Below are 17926 nucleotides of genomic sequence, written 5' to 3' on the forward strand. Positions count from 1 at the left end.
CCCCGCTGGGAAAAGCCCAGCCCCAGCCCACCCTGCCTCGCGCAGATCTGGGGGCACATGCCCCACAGACAAATGGTGGGAGCAGTGGCGGAAGCTGCCAGACAAGCACCGGACAAGCCATGTGCAGTAGCAGGAGCTGTCCTTCTCTCTTCCCTTCCACATCCCATGCCCGCCCTGGCCCTTGCCCCAGCTGGGCACCCCCTGCCGCAACCCCAGCCCCAACCCCAACCCCACACCCTCTCTCATCGTGGAGGCTTTGATCTGCCTCCCCACACACCCTTCCCCTTCCCTCCACACCAGACTTACTAGCTGCATGCAGCTCCCCACGCTGCTGGCTCTGCTCCTCACTGCATACGTTTTGTACTGTGGCTGCAAGCACGCATGAGCATTTATCTGACAAATTAAATCAGCCCCATCGGGATGATTTCCAATACAGAAAATGTTCTTTATATTGGTGCCGATCCGATATCAGACCAAAGTATCAGTGCACCTCTATCAGATAGGGAATTCAAGTCTCTTCCATTGAGCTGCCCTAAGCTCAAGGCATTAAAACCTTATGGTTATGGTTCAAGATAATTATTGCTACCTCATGATGGCAAACAAGCCCAACGCTTGAATCTTAGCAGAATATAAAGGGCTGGAGGAGATGTGTACAGTCTAGAAAGAGTGGTTAATACAACAGAAAATGTCCTGAAGACAAATCACAAATTCTCAGCTGAGTGCATTTATGTTGTGACATTTTTGAAATACAAAAAGTCACCCTAAGGAACCTGGTGAAGATGAGCAACAGGGGTCTTGCAGGCTCAGAAGATAAAATAGGGGCTGAGACTATTACAGATATCCACATTTCCATTTGGTTACTTTTTCATAAAAAACTTCAGAGAAAAAAAAGACAATATTTTGGATTTTGTTTGTTGCACTTTCTAAATTTTACACACAAATAAGGTGAACACCGAAGAGATGCTTACAAGATTCCTTAATATCTTTAGCGTGAAAAAGTATGAAGCTAAAATGACAGTTTGCATACATACTTAGTTGCCTTTGGGAAAACAAAAATCAGCAGAATAAGTGACTAGAGAAACCAAACAGTTAAATTTTACACCTTCTGAACTGTGTTGCTCTATTTAAGATAACTTTTGAAGGTGGTTTTCTGTGCATCTTGTCATTACTGTTTATGATGTTATTAAGGTCAAAGTAGCAGTTCCAGATAAGTCTCATATGATCTACATTTAAGACTTCACATTAAGGAAAAACAGCGTTATTTATAAGCAACCTTTGTTAAACTGATGCTAAAATATGGATTTAATTACACTGGTATGCAAGAATAGAAAAACATTAAAAATATGTAGAACAGAGAAAACAAATGTTACCCTCCAAACTAATTTAAAAAGAAGCAATCACGGTATCCTTCTGCGTTCTACATGCAAGACTATGCATATGTATCTTTATTTGGTTTACACAGACATGAAGCCCACATTTAAATATTTTTCTCCTGGCAAAAAGGAAAAGCCAAGCTGGAATTCTTTAACCCAGCTATTAAAACAAAGAGAAGAATAAACTTCTTGGAAAGAATGAAACAGAGGAAGACACAGACAAATAAATGGCAAGCTAAAGAAGAGTTTCCAGTAATGAAGACTGAGCATAGAGTGGCATTTCAGGAAAAGAACACACTTGAAATTGTCCTCTTTCTTGTAGGACAAGAAAATTTGCTTTAGAATAAATCCCTAAGAACAGAATTATGTATGAACTTTTATACTCTTATTTTTTATAAAGCATTTACAGAAATTTAACATAAACCAAATGCAACAGTTGCCTTCCTGCATCTGTATATGGCATGCAACAGTAGTTTCAACAATACAGGATTTTCACATTCACCTCAATGAGATATTAAACTGAAACGTCAACATTAGATGGGATCGTCAAAGGGGCTTATGCAATTACTCTCACTAAACTTCAATTGTACAATTCTTTGCAAGTCACTGAAATGACTACCAGTATTAACTGTTATACTGCTTATCTTTTTAGAAAGAACATCAAACTAATATATTTATACCACAATCCCAAACTGTTTCTGCTGATCCATAGATACCAAAACCTCCAATTTCCCTTTCCCTTGTTGACCTCAGGTACTTATATAGCTCATATAAGATGAATGGCTAGTTAGCCTAATAAAAGATATCACATCTACCCAAAGAATCTTGCCTCACAATCTTTAAAGTATTTATAAGGCAAAGAAGTATTGTTACCCTGTTTCACAAATAGGAAACTGAGGCGGAGAAACTAGTATGACTTTAAAAAGATCACGCAGAAAATTTATTGCAAAGCAGAGATCTGAACCCACAATACCAGAGTTGCAAGCTGACACCATGGAACCAAGATTAACACCAGTGACTACTGTACCAATTCTATTACTGATATTTAGCTCAATACCCTACTTTTTTTAATTTAAATGAAGTTGTTTCAGAATTTCCAGTTTATTGTACCACAGTGCAAAGACTATAGGTAGCTTGTTTCAAAACATATGTCCATTTGCCATTCCCATTACACAGACACTCAGTAATACCCACTCAGCCAGCCATTGATACAGGAGAAAATTCACACTGACAGTAAAACTGACTTGAATTTTTAAAGATGGTGGGAGACTGCCTCCAAGTAAAAAGCAAAACTATTAGACCCAACAATTAAAGTGATAATAGTGTCTCAGAATGATTTTCAAACTGTGGTTCACGGAACACTTGCTAGCAGTCTGCAGAGCTGGATGAACACATGGCAACGACTCTCATACTCAAACTTGTTGCTTTATTATTAGTAAGTGGAAAGAAGAACCTAGAAACAAAGGAATTAATCTGGCTAACAGCGCCCACCAGCAGGACAGGAACTCTCAGGAGCTCCATCAGGGGATGAGACCAATCAGGGGAAGAAAGTGGAACAGAAAAACATACAAGGTAAGAGAAGACAAAGGGAGACAAAGGCACAGGAAAAAGAGAAAGAATATAAACTAGTGGCCTCTCTCCATGGCCAAGACTGCCCCCAACTACCTGGTCCTTTTGGAGGGTTGTTTTATCCTCTGACATTTGGAAAAAACAAAATATCAAATAAAGCCATTCCTCTGTCCACTCTGCAGTACCAGTGCCAGAAGCTCCTTCTCTTCTATCCCCCTGTTCCTGACTCTACTTCAGTAACTTGTCCCTCTCCTGGGTCTTCTCTGAGAGCCCTTTATGGAAAATGCCGAACCAACAGTGAGGTCTGTTAGCTAAACTTTACTGACACTCCCTCTCAGCCTTAAAAGGGGAAAGCCATGTTGTTACAGGATTTGAGCTAACAGGACTGCAGAGTTTAAAGTGAAAACTCAAAGCAAACAGTGGAATCACACACATATAGGGCAAGTAAAACTGCTTGAAAAAAATAATTTACTGTAGAGTTTTATAAAATACTACTTCAGTTGTTTGCATTTTTTTGTTAAACTGCATTAGCATAGTAATCACATTATAAGTAACATCTTTGTATACATGAAGACTTCTAAAAAAAATTTCTGGTATAAAGAAAGCATGGCAGCAACATCTGTTTAACAGTATAGCAGGGGTGTCAAACTCACTTGGGGCCCAGGGCAGAACCTGGACCGCAAAGTTTCTCACAGGCTGGATCCAGCTCAGGGCACAGAGGCGGCTGCTGCAGCCACTGCAGTGGTGGCAGGCCCAGTGGTAGCATGTGGTCCAGCAGCAGTGAGGCGCCCAAAGGCCTGCCACCACTGATGGCCACAGCCAGCAGGGCCAGAGAGCCCTGCCTTCTGCAGAGACCATAGCACAGAACTTTCTGTAGCCTGACAGATTACAGAGAGATGCTCCATGGGCCAGATCTGATCTACAGGAATTATAGTCACACCACATACATACGCAGCAGTAATACAATGCTGTCCAAACAAATCCATTCTAGAGGGGTGTTTCTGGAAGTTAAATATTTTCTGTTAGACACTCAGGTGTTCTATTAACACAGACCACATTACCAGTGAACAATTCTGTCTGCTCATATTAATTTTGCTTTAAACCTATAATAATTAGTTTTTTCCCCCCTGAAATCCTGTACAAACCCACATTTATCAACAGGGCAGACAAAAATGAAAAGCATTCAACAAGTGACTTTCCTTACCTTCAAGACAGCAATAAATGGTACAAAGTTGGCTCTCTGAAGCCCATTTTTATAGAGGTCTGAAAGAGAAAACATGCATTAGCTTTGCCACTTAGTCTTCACATTAATATCAGCTTGTCTTTTAGTCTGGTAAGTGAAGCTCTATGTTGATGGAGAGATAAAGGAAAAGAAAAGAAATAAGGGAAGCTAAAATTGACTTCTATTCTTTTGCTGTATGAAATTCATTATGTTCTTAAAAAAATAAGACAGACAAATGGAATTTAGTATAATTACATTTCAATCTCTAATGAGAACTAAATTAATTTTAGCAAAAAAGAGGTATAGAAAAGCCTCTGAATAAAAATAAGCACATAAAGAACTGGAAATATTGATAATCAGTCAGTGCAGCTATTCAGACAAACTATATACATGCTTAGTTTTAAAGATCTGGAAAAGGATTTGTACTGCAAATGAAACACTATAATGCCAATTTTCAGTTTTGATGTTGTAATTCTGTTTATTGGGATTACTTTTCTGTCTTCTAGTAATTCTAAACACATCTGTTATTTTTCAAAGTCAAGGAAATGTGATTTTTACATAAATAAAATTACAAAGTACATAATCCTTCAAATTTTCACTAAATACTGCAAAAATTAAAATATGTTATAATGCAATATATATTTGCATTTTGAGAGAATATATAAAATAATAAATATAATCAGTTAAACAGCATTTTATATATTTATTATTTTATATATTCTCTCAAAATGCAAATATATATATATATAAAAACCTTTAACTAAAATGCCTTTTCTGGAAAAAATCACTACAGGGAGAGAATAAATATTTTATTATAGTGGAGTTTTCACTTTAAAAGCTGTACTATGTACTACTAAGAATGGGCTATTCCATTTTATTAATATTGTTGCCATCTTTTTGCAAGGACCCAACACCTGTTAACAGGGCAAGACAACAGAAAAACAGAGGCACCAGTCACAAACTTCCACTAAAAGACGAGACTACATTTGATTTTTATTCAAAGGTATGTTGCAGTCATGCTTATGGGTTACAGCCTGGTTGGGCTTCATTGTTTTATGAGATGTACTAACATTTAATGGTACAGACACAAGGTGGCATGCCTGAACAATCTGCAGGGTAGCAAATTCTGCATCCTAGCCAACAGCAAAGTTTGTATACAGACCTACAAGTGAAAATGGTACATGGCTAACAATGATGTCAATGCATAATTTTTTAAAATAAGAAACAAGTGAGTGCAAGCTTACCTGGGGAAACCAGTGAATATTAAGAACTGCTTCCCATCTAGTAGTATTTTAAACATGCTGTTTGAGTATGATAAACCTACCAGTACTAGCTCCTCTAGTTAACGAGCACTAGTTGCCTTGTTTTCACTCTACTATTTTTCTATTTTGGTAGAGCAAGGCGGGTGTGGGAAATGGAGGTTTTTGGAATCCCAGCTTTACTTTTCCCCCAACATACCTTCAGTGTTTCCCTCTCACATTCCAGAACAGCAGTATGTGTAACTTAAATGTGGCACTTAGCCAATGAACAGGGTCAGTTTTCCCTCTAGCTAAAGTGCCACCTTGTGTTTCTTTATCTATAAGGAGGGGAAAAGAAATGCAGAACTCCTAAATTTTGGTACTTTAATGAGAATAATGCAGTGTATTAATGCCACACAACATCCTGGACAAGGATTTTATTTCAGACGTGTCTTTAGATAGCAGGATTGATTCCATGTACACAAGAGGAAGGGGTGCTATGGTTTGCGCCCCATCAAATAGCACCACAACTCCACACCGTGATCATAATCCTTACTGGAAACTGCAAGTGCAAACTAAATATACCCCATGCAGTTGCAGATTCTTTGTGGCCTTATAGACCACTGAAGAAACATACAAAAGCAGATAGATGACAGAACCCAACCAGTTGTTTAGATTTATTTAAAAGGATAAAGAGGTGGGACCAAAGCCAAACTCACTATTTTATCACCCCTGAATTTAAATTGTTTAAAGCTATGCTCTTAAAAATGACTCCCAAAACTGAACTAGTGCATGATTCTTTTTTGTGTACAGCTCAAGTTGTGTTAATTATTCCCTTGCTATAATTCATAACTGGTCAAGCAAGGAACAAGCAAATGCTATGCAACGTTCCAATTATAACATGTAAACACTATTTTGCCTCATTCAAATATAGAATTTTTCTCTTTTTTAAGTTCAAAAGCTTTGGCAATTCTCTTACGAGTGAACAGAATTTTTAAAGCCTTTTGCTGTCACTTGAATTAAAAAATAAAATTCATTAAAAAACAGTGCTAAACAATTCAAAACTTATGTTATTAACACTGTGGTTTTAAAAGTGTCATTTAGCAACAAAAATAAGATTCCCTTATCTTACGTGGATAAATCTTTCCAGATTTTGAGGTTTAACTATGTTCATAAACAGGCCAACTTTATGAACATATATAAGATTTTGTTCATAATCTGGACTTCTCAGTTGTCAGAAAATGACCCCAAGGCAGGCAACACAGTCAGCTCAGTAGGTTGCGCACACCCACCCACCCAAAGGAAAAAAGTAACGTGAACTCCCAGGTTGCCAAAACTGAGGGAAGAAGAAATTACTTGCTTCCTCTGTGATCCGTGCTCTGGCTCCTGCTTTCTTGCCTACCCAGTCATGAGATAGCTTTTCACCCCTCTTCTAACTCTTCCCACATCACCAAACTCCTAGCTCTTGGTCTGGGGGGATGGATGGAATATAAATCACTTCAAGAGGCTGTAGATGTAGAAAAAAATTGGTAGTCAGGTGAGAAGACCTGAAGTCAGGACTTCAAATGCACCCTTTCTTCCAGATAAAGGGAAAAAAACAAGGAGGGGTCTGTATTGTATAGCGAAGGTATGAGATTCTCAAAAAAACACTAGAAATCTTGTCAGCATTAAAAGTTGAATAAATACAAACTGACTTCTATAAGAGGCTTCTTAAATTCACAGTGCTTGGATAATGCTAGCAATGCATTTGGTTTTACCTTCCGGTGGCCTGTTGGATGTTGCCACAACCACCACCCCATTCCGGAACAGATTTTCAAAAAGCTGTTTCAGAATCATGGCATCAGCGATGTCAGTGACCTGTGGAAGACAACACATTTGTTTTATCCTGCTTTCAGCTTCTGCTGTATAGATCTGCAAATGGCTTCATAGTTTAAAAAAAAAAAGGCTTGTTAGTAAAATCCTTGGAGAAGGATTCTAATTATTGCTTGGGGAAAAATAAAGGGGATAATTAATAAGCAGAGAATGCATGACAGTCTTTTAAAACTTGTCTGCTCTTTATTACAGAACCCCATCATTTCTTTACCAATTGCTAAATGATTCCATGTTAACTTCTATTATAAAACTACAGGTGGGAGCCACAGAAAACAGACCTAAACATTTAAGAGGCCTAATTAATTAGAAGCAACATGAAATAACAGAAGATAGATAAAGAAGATACACACCGGCTGTTTTACATTTCTATTACCTTTGTAGCAAAGGTTCAGAGAGGTGACTTTAAATGGTCATGGGACTTTAGAAATAAAGACAAGTAGCCAACTATACATAATCAGCTGCTGTTGAAAATAGAATGATATGACATAGATACTATTGTGTGATTGTTGCACAAAACAATTCAACAGATGGCCCATCACAAAAATAAGCAATTCCATTGTTCTTTTTAAGTGCCTTCTATTACTGTCCATGAATAATCAAAAGGCACTGCAGTCACTTCCAGCATAGTCAGCCTCTTCTAACCTTCAGACACAAAACATTCACTCTAACAAAAAAGGGGTGGTACAATTACTACCAAAAAAAACTTGGCAAACAATAAGCAGTAAAGTGAAAATTCTTAGACAAACTATTTACGAAGGCTGATTATAACTCATAATATTTGGAAATGGAATAATACAAGCTTACAACATCAAAAATACTGGGTGTGTCTACATGTGCACATTTAATGCACATTAGCCCAATTTAAGGCACATTAAGGGCTTGTGTCTACATGTGCGTGCCCTTAATGTGCCTTAAAATGGCAATTTAAGGCTAATTGAGCCTCGATTTGAGACCTGTACAGAGCAGGTATCAAATTTATGCACAAATAGTTAAAGCACATTAGCGAACATGTAGACACGCTAATGCGCATTAATGCAATGTGCCCATTGACTTGGGACTAACTTTAGTCCCATGTCAGTCCACATACCTGCCTTAATGCGCATTAGTGTATGCACATGTAGACGCACGGCTAAATAGCCTTAATGCTCATTAGGCTAACATGCATTAAGTTTAGATGCATGTAAGAGCACACGTAGACATGCACCCTGTGTGTTAGAAAGAAAAATGTAGTAAACCTTTCTGGATACAGAGAAATCCAGTTTTATTGGTAATAATCAGAGATTACAGAATCTTGCAGACTGGCTAAAACCAATGGACCAAACAACAAACAAGGCTATGGGTAGGAAGGATGGATTCTTTCACCTCACCCCTCTGTCATACCCACCTGTGCCTTGTCTTACAAGGGATCTACCTATGTGGTGCCACATAGCAGGGCTGGAACCAGGGGCATTGACCACACAACTGATAGATGACATCCTGTGTGCACAGGAAGAAGGTAAGAGTGCTTCTGCCAATATAGCTTATTGATGTTCCCCAAATTGAGTAAGCTATACCAATAAAAAGCACCTTTTACTCGTATGAATGCATCTAAACTAGGGCTTTTGCCAGCATAAAATGCTGAAAAAACAATTACACTCCTTACAAACATTACTAGACTGGCAGAAGATGTATACCAGACCTTAGGCTATAAACGCTTCAGAAGCAAGGTCATGGAGGAAATTAAAGTAAATGAAAGACACACTGCTTCCAGCCTCTGCTTAATCTACTGATTTGTGGGGAGCTAGGAAGGACAGAGATGGACTTTGCTTTGTCATCTATCAGAGGCAACAGGGGGAACCTTAAATAAAAGCAGGTTTTTCCTTACCTATCAACAATCCCTGCGTAATTATTCACTTAGTTCAAGGGGGAGGTTTCATTTTTTTTCTAGCTCAACATTAAACCATTTGATGAGTAATACAGTATGCAAACTGTATACATCATAAATTACCCAGTGTCCAGCCTACACTCTGTTCAGAGCCACGGAGATGTTTCTTCCAAAGTTTGCATATGCTAACTCAGGAACACACTTGTCAAGTTCAGTTGCTTATATATTAGCTATTGTTTTCCTAAAGGTTCTCCTGAATTAATAAAATGTCATAAACTTCCAAGGCAAGGCTCTTTGTGTGAATCTGGTATCTTTTATTAGACCAACTTAAATAGTTGGAAAACAATTATGAAGCAAGCTTTTGGGTTCAAAAACCCTTCATCAGGCTAAGTAAGTTTCAGCAGTTGGTGTGTGCTCTTCCTGGATGGAATGAAAAGTAAAGAAGCCAGAGGCTGGGCTGGTATGCATACAAGACAAGTAGTCAGTGAAAATGTAGACTGAGGAGTCAATGGGTGGTGGTGGGGAGACAGAAGGGGGATGAATAGTGGAGAGATACCTAGGGAGTCAGATGTCAGGCAGGTTATCATGTCATAAAACCAATGTCTATATTTAGTCCATGATTTTTAGGATCCAGGAGGCTGATGAAGTAGAGTTCATAGGCTCGTTGTCTCAAAAACTGAAGACATGGAAAGGGAAGTGGCACTTACATCATTTGATTTGGAAGTCAAGATCGCTGAGTTTCTACACAAACACTCTAGTACAAATAGTTTTGCCAACTGCTTGTACACATTGATAGTACTTTAAATAAGAAATCAGAGCACAAACAAATTTTAAAAGCAACTGAAAACCTTAATTGAGCCATAAAACAAGACTAAGAGAGGTGTTAAAATTGTGAAATTATTCGGTTACAAGCTAACATTTTTTTAAATTGCACAATATACAACACAGTATACTGTTTGAAGAAGGACATAAAGGACTGAAAAAATTATATTTATCTATTCTACAAGGGAAATATTTATAATGGAGTAAAAAGAAAGAAAGTGATAGCTTTGTTGGCAACTTTCTGGATGGAAGTTACAAAATTTTAATGTCACCTTACTAGGAAAAAAAAAACTTTTGAAGCTATATAAATTAATAAAGCAAGAGTCACTTTGTATATCAGAAGATGATTTATGCTCTTTTGATCTTGTATAGTTTTTGAATGGTAGGATAATGTTATAGGGTAAGCAAACAGAAGACAATAACTCAAGCATTCTCATAGCTCAGGTTTTTTCTGTACCCAGCTTTCATTACAACCAAGAACAAAAGAGAAGGCTACAAATTACCAATAAGGAGAGTCTCCTAATGGAGAGAATGGAGAAATTTCATTAGCATTTAAGAGAAAAGATTTTTATGACCTAGCGCTGCTTTCCATTATGACTCACTTAAGTAAAAAAGAAAAAAACTAATAGTTAATTTACATCTGTAAGTGCTTGAGACTCAGTCATCCACTGATTGGTACAGCTCCCTATAATGAATGACAAACATAAGCATGTATTATCAGTAATTAGTATTAGCTCAAAAAATAAGAGCATAGTTTTTTATTAGAGGCTTTTAATAGCTTTGCTGGTTTGTAAAAACTGTCTAAATTGTAGTTCTTTTTAAACCCAAGTGATATCAATAGTATTTAAACACTGTCTCTGCATGATCATTCTGCTTACCAAGTCGGGATTCTATTTTCATTAACATTACTACTTGCCACAAGTTACAGTATAGTACAAAATTAGAAGCCCTAATTACTTATGTATAGAGTTGTTTCAGAACTACCCAAAATAAAAATAAATCCTTGACTTTACAGGTTTTTACTGTAAAGCAATAAAATTATAATTGTAAATAGCACAAATCTTGTTTTTTATGTTTAGGGCCAATTTTAAAAGGCCATACAATTTGCCTGAGTATAAAAAAAAGTTGTTAAATATTTACAGTAAAGTCCCATGGATCAAAGATTGTGAAAAGGAACACCACATAGTAAGCACTACAAACTTTGGCACTGAAGATTTTTTTTGGAAAGATGTAGTTGCTCAAAGGCTTAACACAGCCAATAGCATAGCAGAAGCCACACCACTACCATAAAATGCACCTCTATTTCAAAACATTAATTATTTTAACATGGAAACATGTAAATTAATTCAACAGACTCATATACTTTTCTATGTCATTTAGTTAAGAGTAGTTATTCTAATTCCTTTTTTAACTCTTTATCCTACCACCTACTTTCAGGATACTTTATAACATTGTCTTTATAACATCATCATTGACTCTGGGGGTTTTGTTGGTCTTCCATCAGATGTTAAATGAGACTTGCCAACTTCAACATTGAACAAATGCAATGATTTGTGATTTGATAACTGCTGAAATAAAAGTATCTTTAGTGTTTTCTGCTAGCAATAACATGGAATCTCCTGTCACTATATATATTTCTTCACAGACACTGTCCACTTTTTTCCTATTTGTATCAACAAGTACCTGAAAGATATTTCAAGTAAATCTAAACAGCTATTCTGATCATGTCTACTTCCACATTGTAAGAACATGGTTCTACTGTGGGAGCATAGACTCTTGCTTCCTTCCGTTATCATTTAAGTAAGTCCCAAGTTTTCAGTTTGGACAGCAATTTTGTCTGAATGGTCCATTATTTTCTCTGTCTCTTTTGCTTATTTTCCTCCTGTTGTACCTGCTTAAATGTGAACATGTGAAACTGTGAGTAAAATCTTGCCAGCCACACTTCTGCTGTGAAAACAAATGAGTAGATGCGACTCAGTATTATGAACATTACCTCTTTTTAAGGTATTTTTTATTATTACTACTACTATCAAAATAGATTTCTAAGTCATTCTATTCTATTACTTTGTGACTTGGGCAAGAAAGCAGTGCACTGAGAATGAGAGGCCTTAGTAAAATTTCAGAAAAAAATCAGAACTCTTTGTTAGTAATCAAAACCTATGTAGTACTCCATTGCTTATACATAATATGATTTGCTACAAATAAGACCCCTTGTGCTGCTACTTTCAAAGCTTTAACTTCACTGTGGGTTTATAATAGTAGTAATAAATTAACAAGAATTAATATCTAAGATTTAAATGAAAGTTCAATAGCTTGGAAACCCTTGCATGTGTTCCAAGTAATCCTGTTGCATTTCCTTCTCAGCCAGACCACAAAGACAAAAAGTTACTTCATTCAGGAATGAGACTATTAAACCTTTAGCATGTCAACAGGGGGAGCAAGCAAGCAACCTGAGAAAAGCATCAAGAAGAATCAAAGTCTACCTTTGGAGTGCTGAAAGAATACAGTAGTAAAGCCCCTGACAAAGCAGCGGGTGAAAACCCACTCCTATGAAAGAGGAGAGTTATTTCCATTACCACACCCAAAACTGCAATTACAGAAAGACCTCCTAGATAACTGTTTAAATTGTGCATCACTGAAATCAGCATGCTTACCAAAAATCTTCAGATTACTTAGGAGGAGAAGTATAAAATGCTGCATGGCAGAACCTGTGAAATATAGTTCAACAGAGCTGTCTCTTCATACTCACTTCTATATAAAATTACCTTCAAACAATGAGGTTGGAAATCAGAAAAAAAAATACTGCATTCAAAGGCATAAGGTAAAATCCCCTGCATTAATTCAAGGTGAGTTTTTAAATTCCAATCCAAGTCCTAGAAAATGTAAGCTATAAGTGTCTTCCATTAGAACAGGACACGGGCAAAGAAAGCCAGACAGCAATCAAAAACAAGGAGAAAACCCAGAGAAAATCCTACAGCGAGTCATGCAGATTAATATAGTAATGGCAAATACCTGTACCTGATACAGGGTTTGAATGTGTGCTAGTAATATTTTCTAGATGGATAGAAGAGATCAGCAGTAAAACATAATGAATAAGTCAAGAACTCTTTTCCCAGATGGCAAATGAAGCATGCCTATCTGTGAAAACTTCAAAGACTAATCAACCTTTCATAACAGGAAAAATGGAACACACATTAAAACAATTAATTTTTACTTGTCTATTACAGAGTATACTTGTATTTGTAGAGCAGCTTCTCTCTCCAAAATTTCTTTAATGCACTTGTGAATTTTCAACATAACATTATGAGGCATATTAAAAATAAAGAGCTCAAGAATTCTGGAGAATAAAAATAATTTAATCAAGTTAGTTTATGCAAAATATTTTGTCAGTTTATTATATATTTTCATACTGAATTCAATAAAAACTGCTTATGATTTAACTGGTGTTTACACAGTGCTGTCAAATAGACTCCAGCAGACCCCATACAAAATTACAGTTGCATTGGACACAATGTTCCCAAGTCCTTGATCATAGTCACTCAAAGTTTTATTTGGTTATTTGAATGACAGTGACTAGGAGATACCAAGCATGTATCAGGATACCAATGAACTCAGCACTGCACAAACATCGCAAAAAGGACATGTCTACCCCAAAGTGCTCATATAATCATCTCTTTAAGCATTAAATATCCCTACACTGAATGAAATGATAATAATGCAGTGAAAATACTTGAAGTACATTAATCCAATTAACTTCTTCAGGAATTGGAAGCACAATTCCTATTCTTGAATTTTAGCCTTCTACCAATATGACTTATATGAGAAGTAAGAGATTCTAGAGTAAAAGATCAAAAACTTCAGGTTTTCCTGAAGTTATGAAAGAATACCTACTTACTCACCTGAAATTCATCAAAACATAAGAGACAAGCTTCTTCACTTATTTCCTCAGCTACTGGGGCTATTGGGTCATATGATTTGGCCATAAGCCCTGGTTTTCTTTTTGGCAAGCGCTGTTTAAGGCGGTGTATCCCTGAGTTAAGAGAACAAAAATTAAAACATGATGTGTTTTCCTTTATATGCTCCAGAGGGAAAGCTAGAAATGCACATTTTAAGTTAGATACTAAAATGCAAGAACATGAGCACTATATTTTAATTGGGCAAATGGAGTAATTTTTAAAACTTTTCACGTTACAGATTCAGTACACTGCGTTTTCCTGCTTAAAATGTGTCAAATACTGCTTTGTAAGCCTCTTGGATCCTGATGATATCCACCTTCAAAGGGTGCAACTATCTTCATCGTTTCAAAAATCCTGCTGTTTTAATTGATGAAGGTTTAATTTTGTCATACTTAATTTATTACTTTGACTTCAGCTTGATTTCTTTGAGATTTCTAATATTCAGGACAACCTTCAAAGTATTTCAAAGTCAATCAGGGAAATATGCAATGTTTTATAAGTCATACTTACAACTTTGTGGTCAAATTCTAGAATAATAAGAATCAGCTCAGAGAAACTAATCCCTACATTTCTGAACTTTACTTGAGAAAGACTGCACACAAAGTACTATAGTACAATATGACACTAGCTTATACTGAACATAATCTCTAACACACTAAAAATCAACACTTGGTAAAGACAGACCTTGTGATGAGAAGTTAGTTTTATTAAGAACAGACATACTGCAACTTATGTACTATTTGGTCTCCAAAATATGGACCACCCCGTGCAGTATTGGTCATCATTGGTATGCTGTGGATGCAACATAGGAGTACAACTATAATCAAATTTGTGATTTATTTTGACATGAGGATATTAAAATTTGAGGGAAAGATCAGGAAGGCTCCCACCTTGAAAACAAAACTTCAAAACAATCCTGAAGAACTTTTGAGAGAGAAAATGAGTCAGCAATGTGACACTAACACAAAAAAATGTATGAAAAGTTATGCAATCTGGGGCTGCATTAACAAAAGCATTGTATGCAAGACACAGGAGGTGATAGTATCCCTCTACTCAACTGCTGGTTAGGCCCCACCTAGAGTATTGTCTCCAATTCTACGCACCACATTTTAAGGATGTTGAGAAAACGGGAAGGATTGGAGAGCAAGTGACAAAGATAACAACCAGGTTGGAATTCAATCCATAGAGAAAAGGCTGGTAGAACCAGATCTGTTTTGTTTTAAGAGAGGGATATGAAAGCAGTTTTCAAATATTTGAAAGCTGGTCATAAAAAATATAGAAGAGCATTGCTTTCTCTTACCACGTAGGACAGGACATGAGGCAACAGATTTAAACTACAAGGCAGATCTATCATATTTATTCAAATATAAGATGAGGTCCCCCCCCATCAGCATATGGAAAAAAACTTCATCTTGCATTGCATACAAGAAAATCTTATTAAATATGTTGCTTATCATTAAACTGTTGTCACAAGCAGCATGAAAACCAACTATGGAATTGATTAAATGAAGCCAACGCTGAGCATGACTATGAAACACATGGCCCATATTGAGCAATCATACTAGTGGGAAGCTTTTTTTGGGGCCTTTAAAAATAATGGAAGGGTGTTACTTCCACAGGGAACTGGCACCAGGCCTAGAGGTACTGCAGTATCAGGCTGGGATCAGGAGGGTCAGAGCCAGCCCTGACACCCTCCTCTTGGTGCCCAAAATGAACTTAACTACATCTGATCTTAGCCAAAAAAAATAAAATAAAATGCTGATGGGAACCTACAGGAGGGTTTTTTCCAGGTCAAATTAGCCAAATCTGTTCTGAATCCTATCACTTGAGCACAACTCAATCATTCAAAATGCTATATGTGACACTACAACGAGTAAGTATCCTCCACCCCAGACTTTTCAGCCTGGGGCTTCAGATACTCCCAAATCCATATGGCAGGTATTCTATGTGCAGGCCCAAACCTGGAGGTCCTGAGGCTCAGATGTCCCCCAGTCTCACTTGCCCTTAGCCAGTGGCCCCAGGAGCAAGCTGGGAATAGTCCCCACAAGGACAGGTTACTACCGACCATCTGAATTATTCAGTGCGAGATAAGATACACCAATTGCACTTAGTCCCTCTTAGCGCTGACTCTTTTTCAAGTCACCGTGGGCCATGCCTACTAAATAGGATGTGACTTCTGTTTCATTCCCACAGCTGAGCTGTGCCTTTCTCTCCCATTTTCAATTATTCGTGTATCCTCATGATCTTTAAATGTCTGGCAAACATCACCGAACAGGGCCCCAAACAGTTCACCCAGAAACCCTGTCTCAGCCTGGTGCATAAGATTAGTGTGACCCTGCCCTCCATGGGGTAGAACCAGACCAGGTTACCCTGTGCCTCATCTGCATATAAATCTTTGAAGGATCCTAGGACGTTGACAAGAATACCTAGCTCCAGTGGAGAGTATCTGGAGTATACAAACATACTGAGCAATTCATGGGGTTACCATGGCTTGAAATGCTATTGACTCTGCTGGGGCCCTGCCCAGTGAACTATACGATAAATTATAAGCTTTTTGGCTTTCAACTAATATATTATGTATAGTTTGCACTAGTTGAATGAAATACTGGAGACAGTGGTGGCTATCTACCAGGAGCTGTACACCAAACGACCAGAGGACCTGGGAGACCTGTAGGATTGTCTGCAGATGCTCACCCAGATCTTTGGAGAGGGCAAACAGCTGATGCTGGTAAAGGAGTGGACCCTGGAGGAGGTTGACAAAACCCTCTGCAGTTTTGGGATCAGATGGCCCCTGACCTGCTCGAGGTCTTCAAAGACTGACTGCGAGAGGGCTACCTGGGGGCACGGATGGACCAGTGCCTCATGACCTGGGGGCAGGGATGGACCAGTACAAGAAGGGTCCAAGGGAGGAGTTGAAGAACTGGAGGCCCATAGCTCTCCTGAACATCAACTATAAATTGCTGGCCAAGGTGTTGGCCGAGTGCCTTAAATCTGTCATAGGGACAGCGATCCATGAAGACCAGATGAGCACAGTGCCAGGGAGACAGATCCATGGAGCCCTGATGCAGCTATGGGATGCTCTGCAATACCAGCAGGAGAGGGGCTGGAGCAGTGCCATGCTGAACCTTGACATGGGGAAAGCCTATGACTGAATATCCCACCGATTCCTGTTTGAGATGCTGAAGGAGATGGGGGTCCCACCAACCTGTCGCCTGGATAAAGATACTGTACATGGACATAAGCAGCTGAGTGCTGGTAAACAGGCACCAACTGCAATGGAGTTGGGGGTCTGGCTGTTGGGGGTCCCACACTTCACATCATCTGCACCTCTAGCTCAACCAAGAGGAAGCTAGGGTCCTGGCCTACATGAATGACCTCAACATCCTCTGCATGGACAAGTGGTTGATTAAAAAAGTATTGAAACACACAAAGATATATGGAGTGATGGGGGGGCACATAGCACTCATGAAGGCAGTGCTGCTACTGGTGCTTCTGTACGTTGCCCTTGTCTTCCCCCACTTGGAATGAATTGCCCATACAATCCAGAGGGACATATGCATCTTCTTTTGGGGCTCTGGATTGGAGAGAGTGAAGAGGAAAACCTTGTACAAGACTAAATGGACAGGGGCCCGAGGAAAGCCAGACATAATGCTTTTCCTCTGGGCCAAATACATAAGCCAGATATGCAAACTGGTAACTGGGGCAGAGCCTAAAACAGTCTGCTTCATGAAGTATTTTTCTGGTAACATGCTATGATGTTGGAGGATACATGTGCTGTCACCTAGCTACCTGGGAACCGCCATGGTTCTATAGAACCCTGGAGCAGTTCCGCAGCAAGTATGCACTATAGACAGTCTGATGACCCTAAGGAACCACCACAAAAATGCAGAAGGTGGTGAGGAAACAGGATGTGGTGTCAGCCATGGACCTACTCCCCAATGACCCCTGCCAAGCCACGTGGGAGAGGGTCATCCACAAGGACCTGCAAAAAGAGCACAAAGACATGAAAT

At 38.3% G+C, this 17926-nt stretch overlaps 1 protein-coding gene across 2 annotated transcripts in view; it reads right to left on the reverse strand.

Moving 5' to 3' along the window:
* The window catches only part of LACE1 (lactation elevated 1), a 165498-nt gene that overhangs the window by 97017 nt on the left and 50555 nt on the right, over positions 1-17926 (reverse strand). For both annotated transcript variants that reach the window (XM_019520129.1, XM_019520130.1), the window contains 3 exons: positions 13860-13990; positions 7160-7259; positions 4147-4205 (listed from right to left, as the gene is read on the reverse strand). In XM_019520129.1, coding sequence (XP_019375674.1) covers positions 4147-4205; positions 7160-7259; positions 13860-13990 — 290 coding nt within the window. The remainder of the gene's footprint in view (positions 1-4146; positions 4206-7159; positions 7260-13859; positions 13991-17926) is intronic.

The sequence above is a fragment of the Gavialis gangeticus genome, unplaced genomic scaffold, assembly GCF_001723915.1.
Source record: "Gavialis gangeticus isolate Ggan-Ray unplaced genomic scaffold, GavGan_comp1, whole genome shotgun sequence".
Taxonomy (NCBI): Eukaryota; Metazoa; Chordata; order Crocodylia; family Gavialidae; genus Gavialis; species Gavialis gangeticus.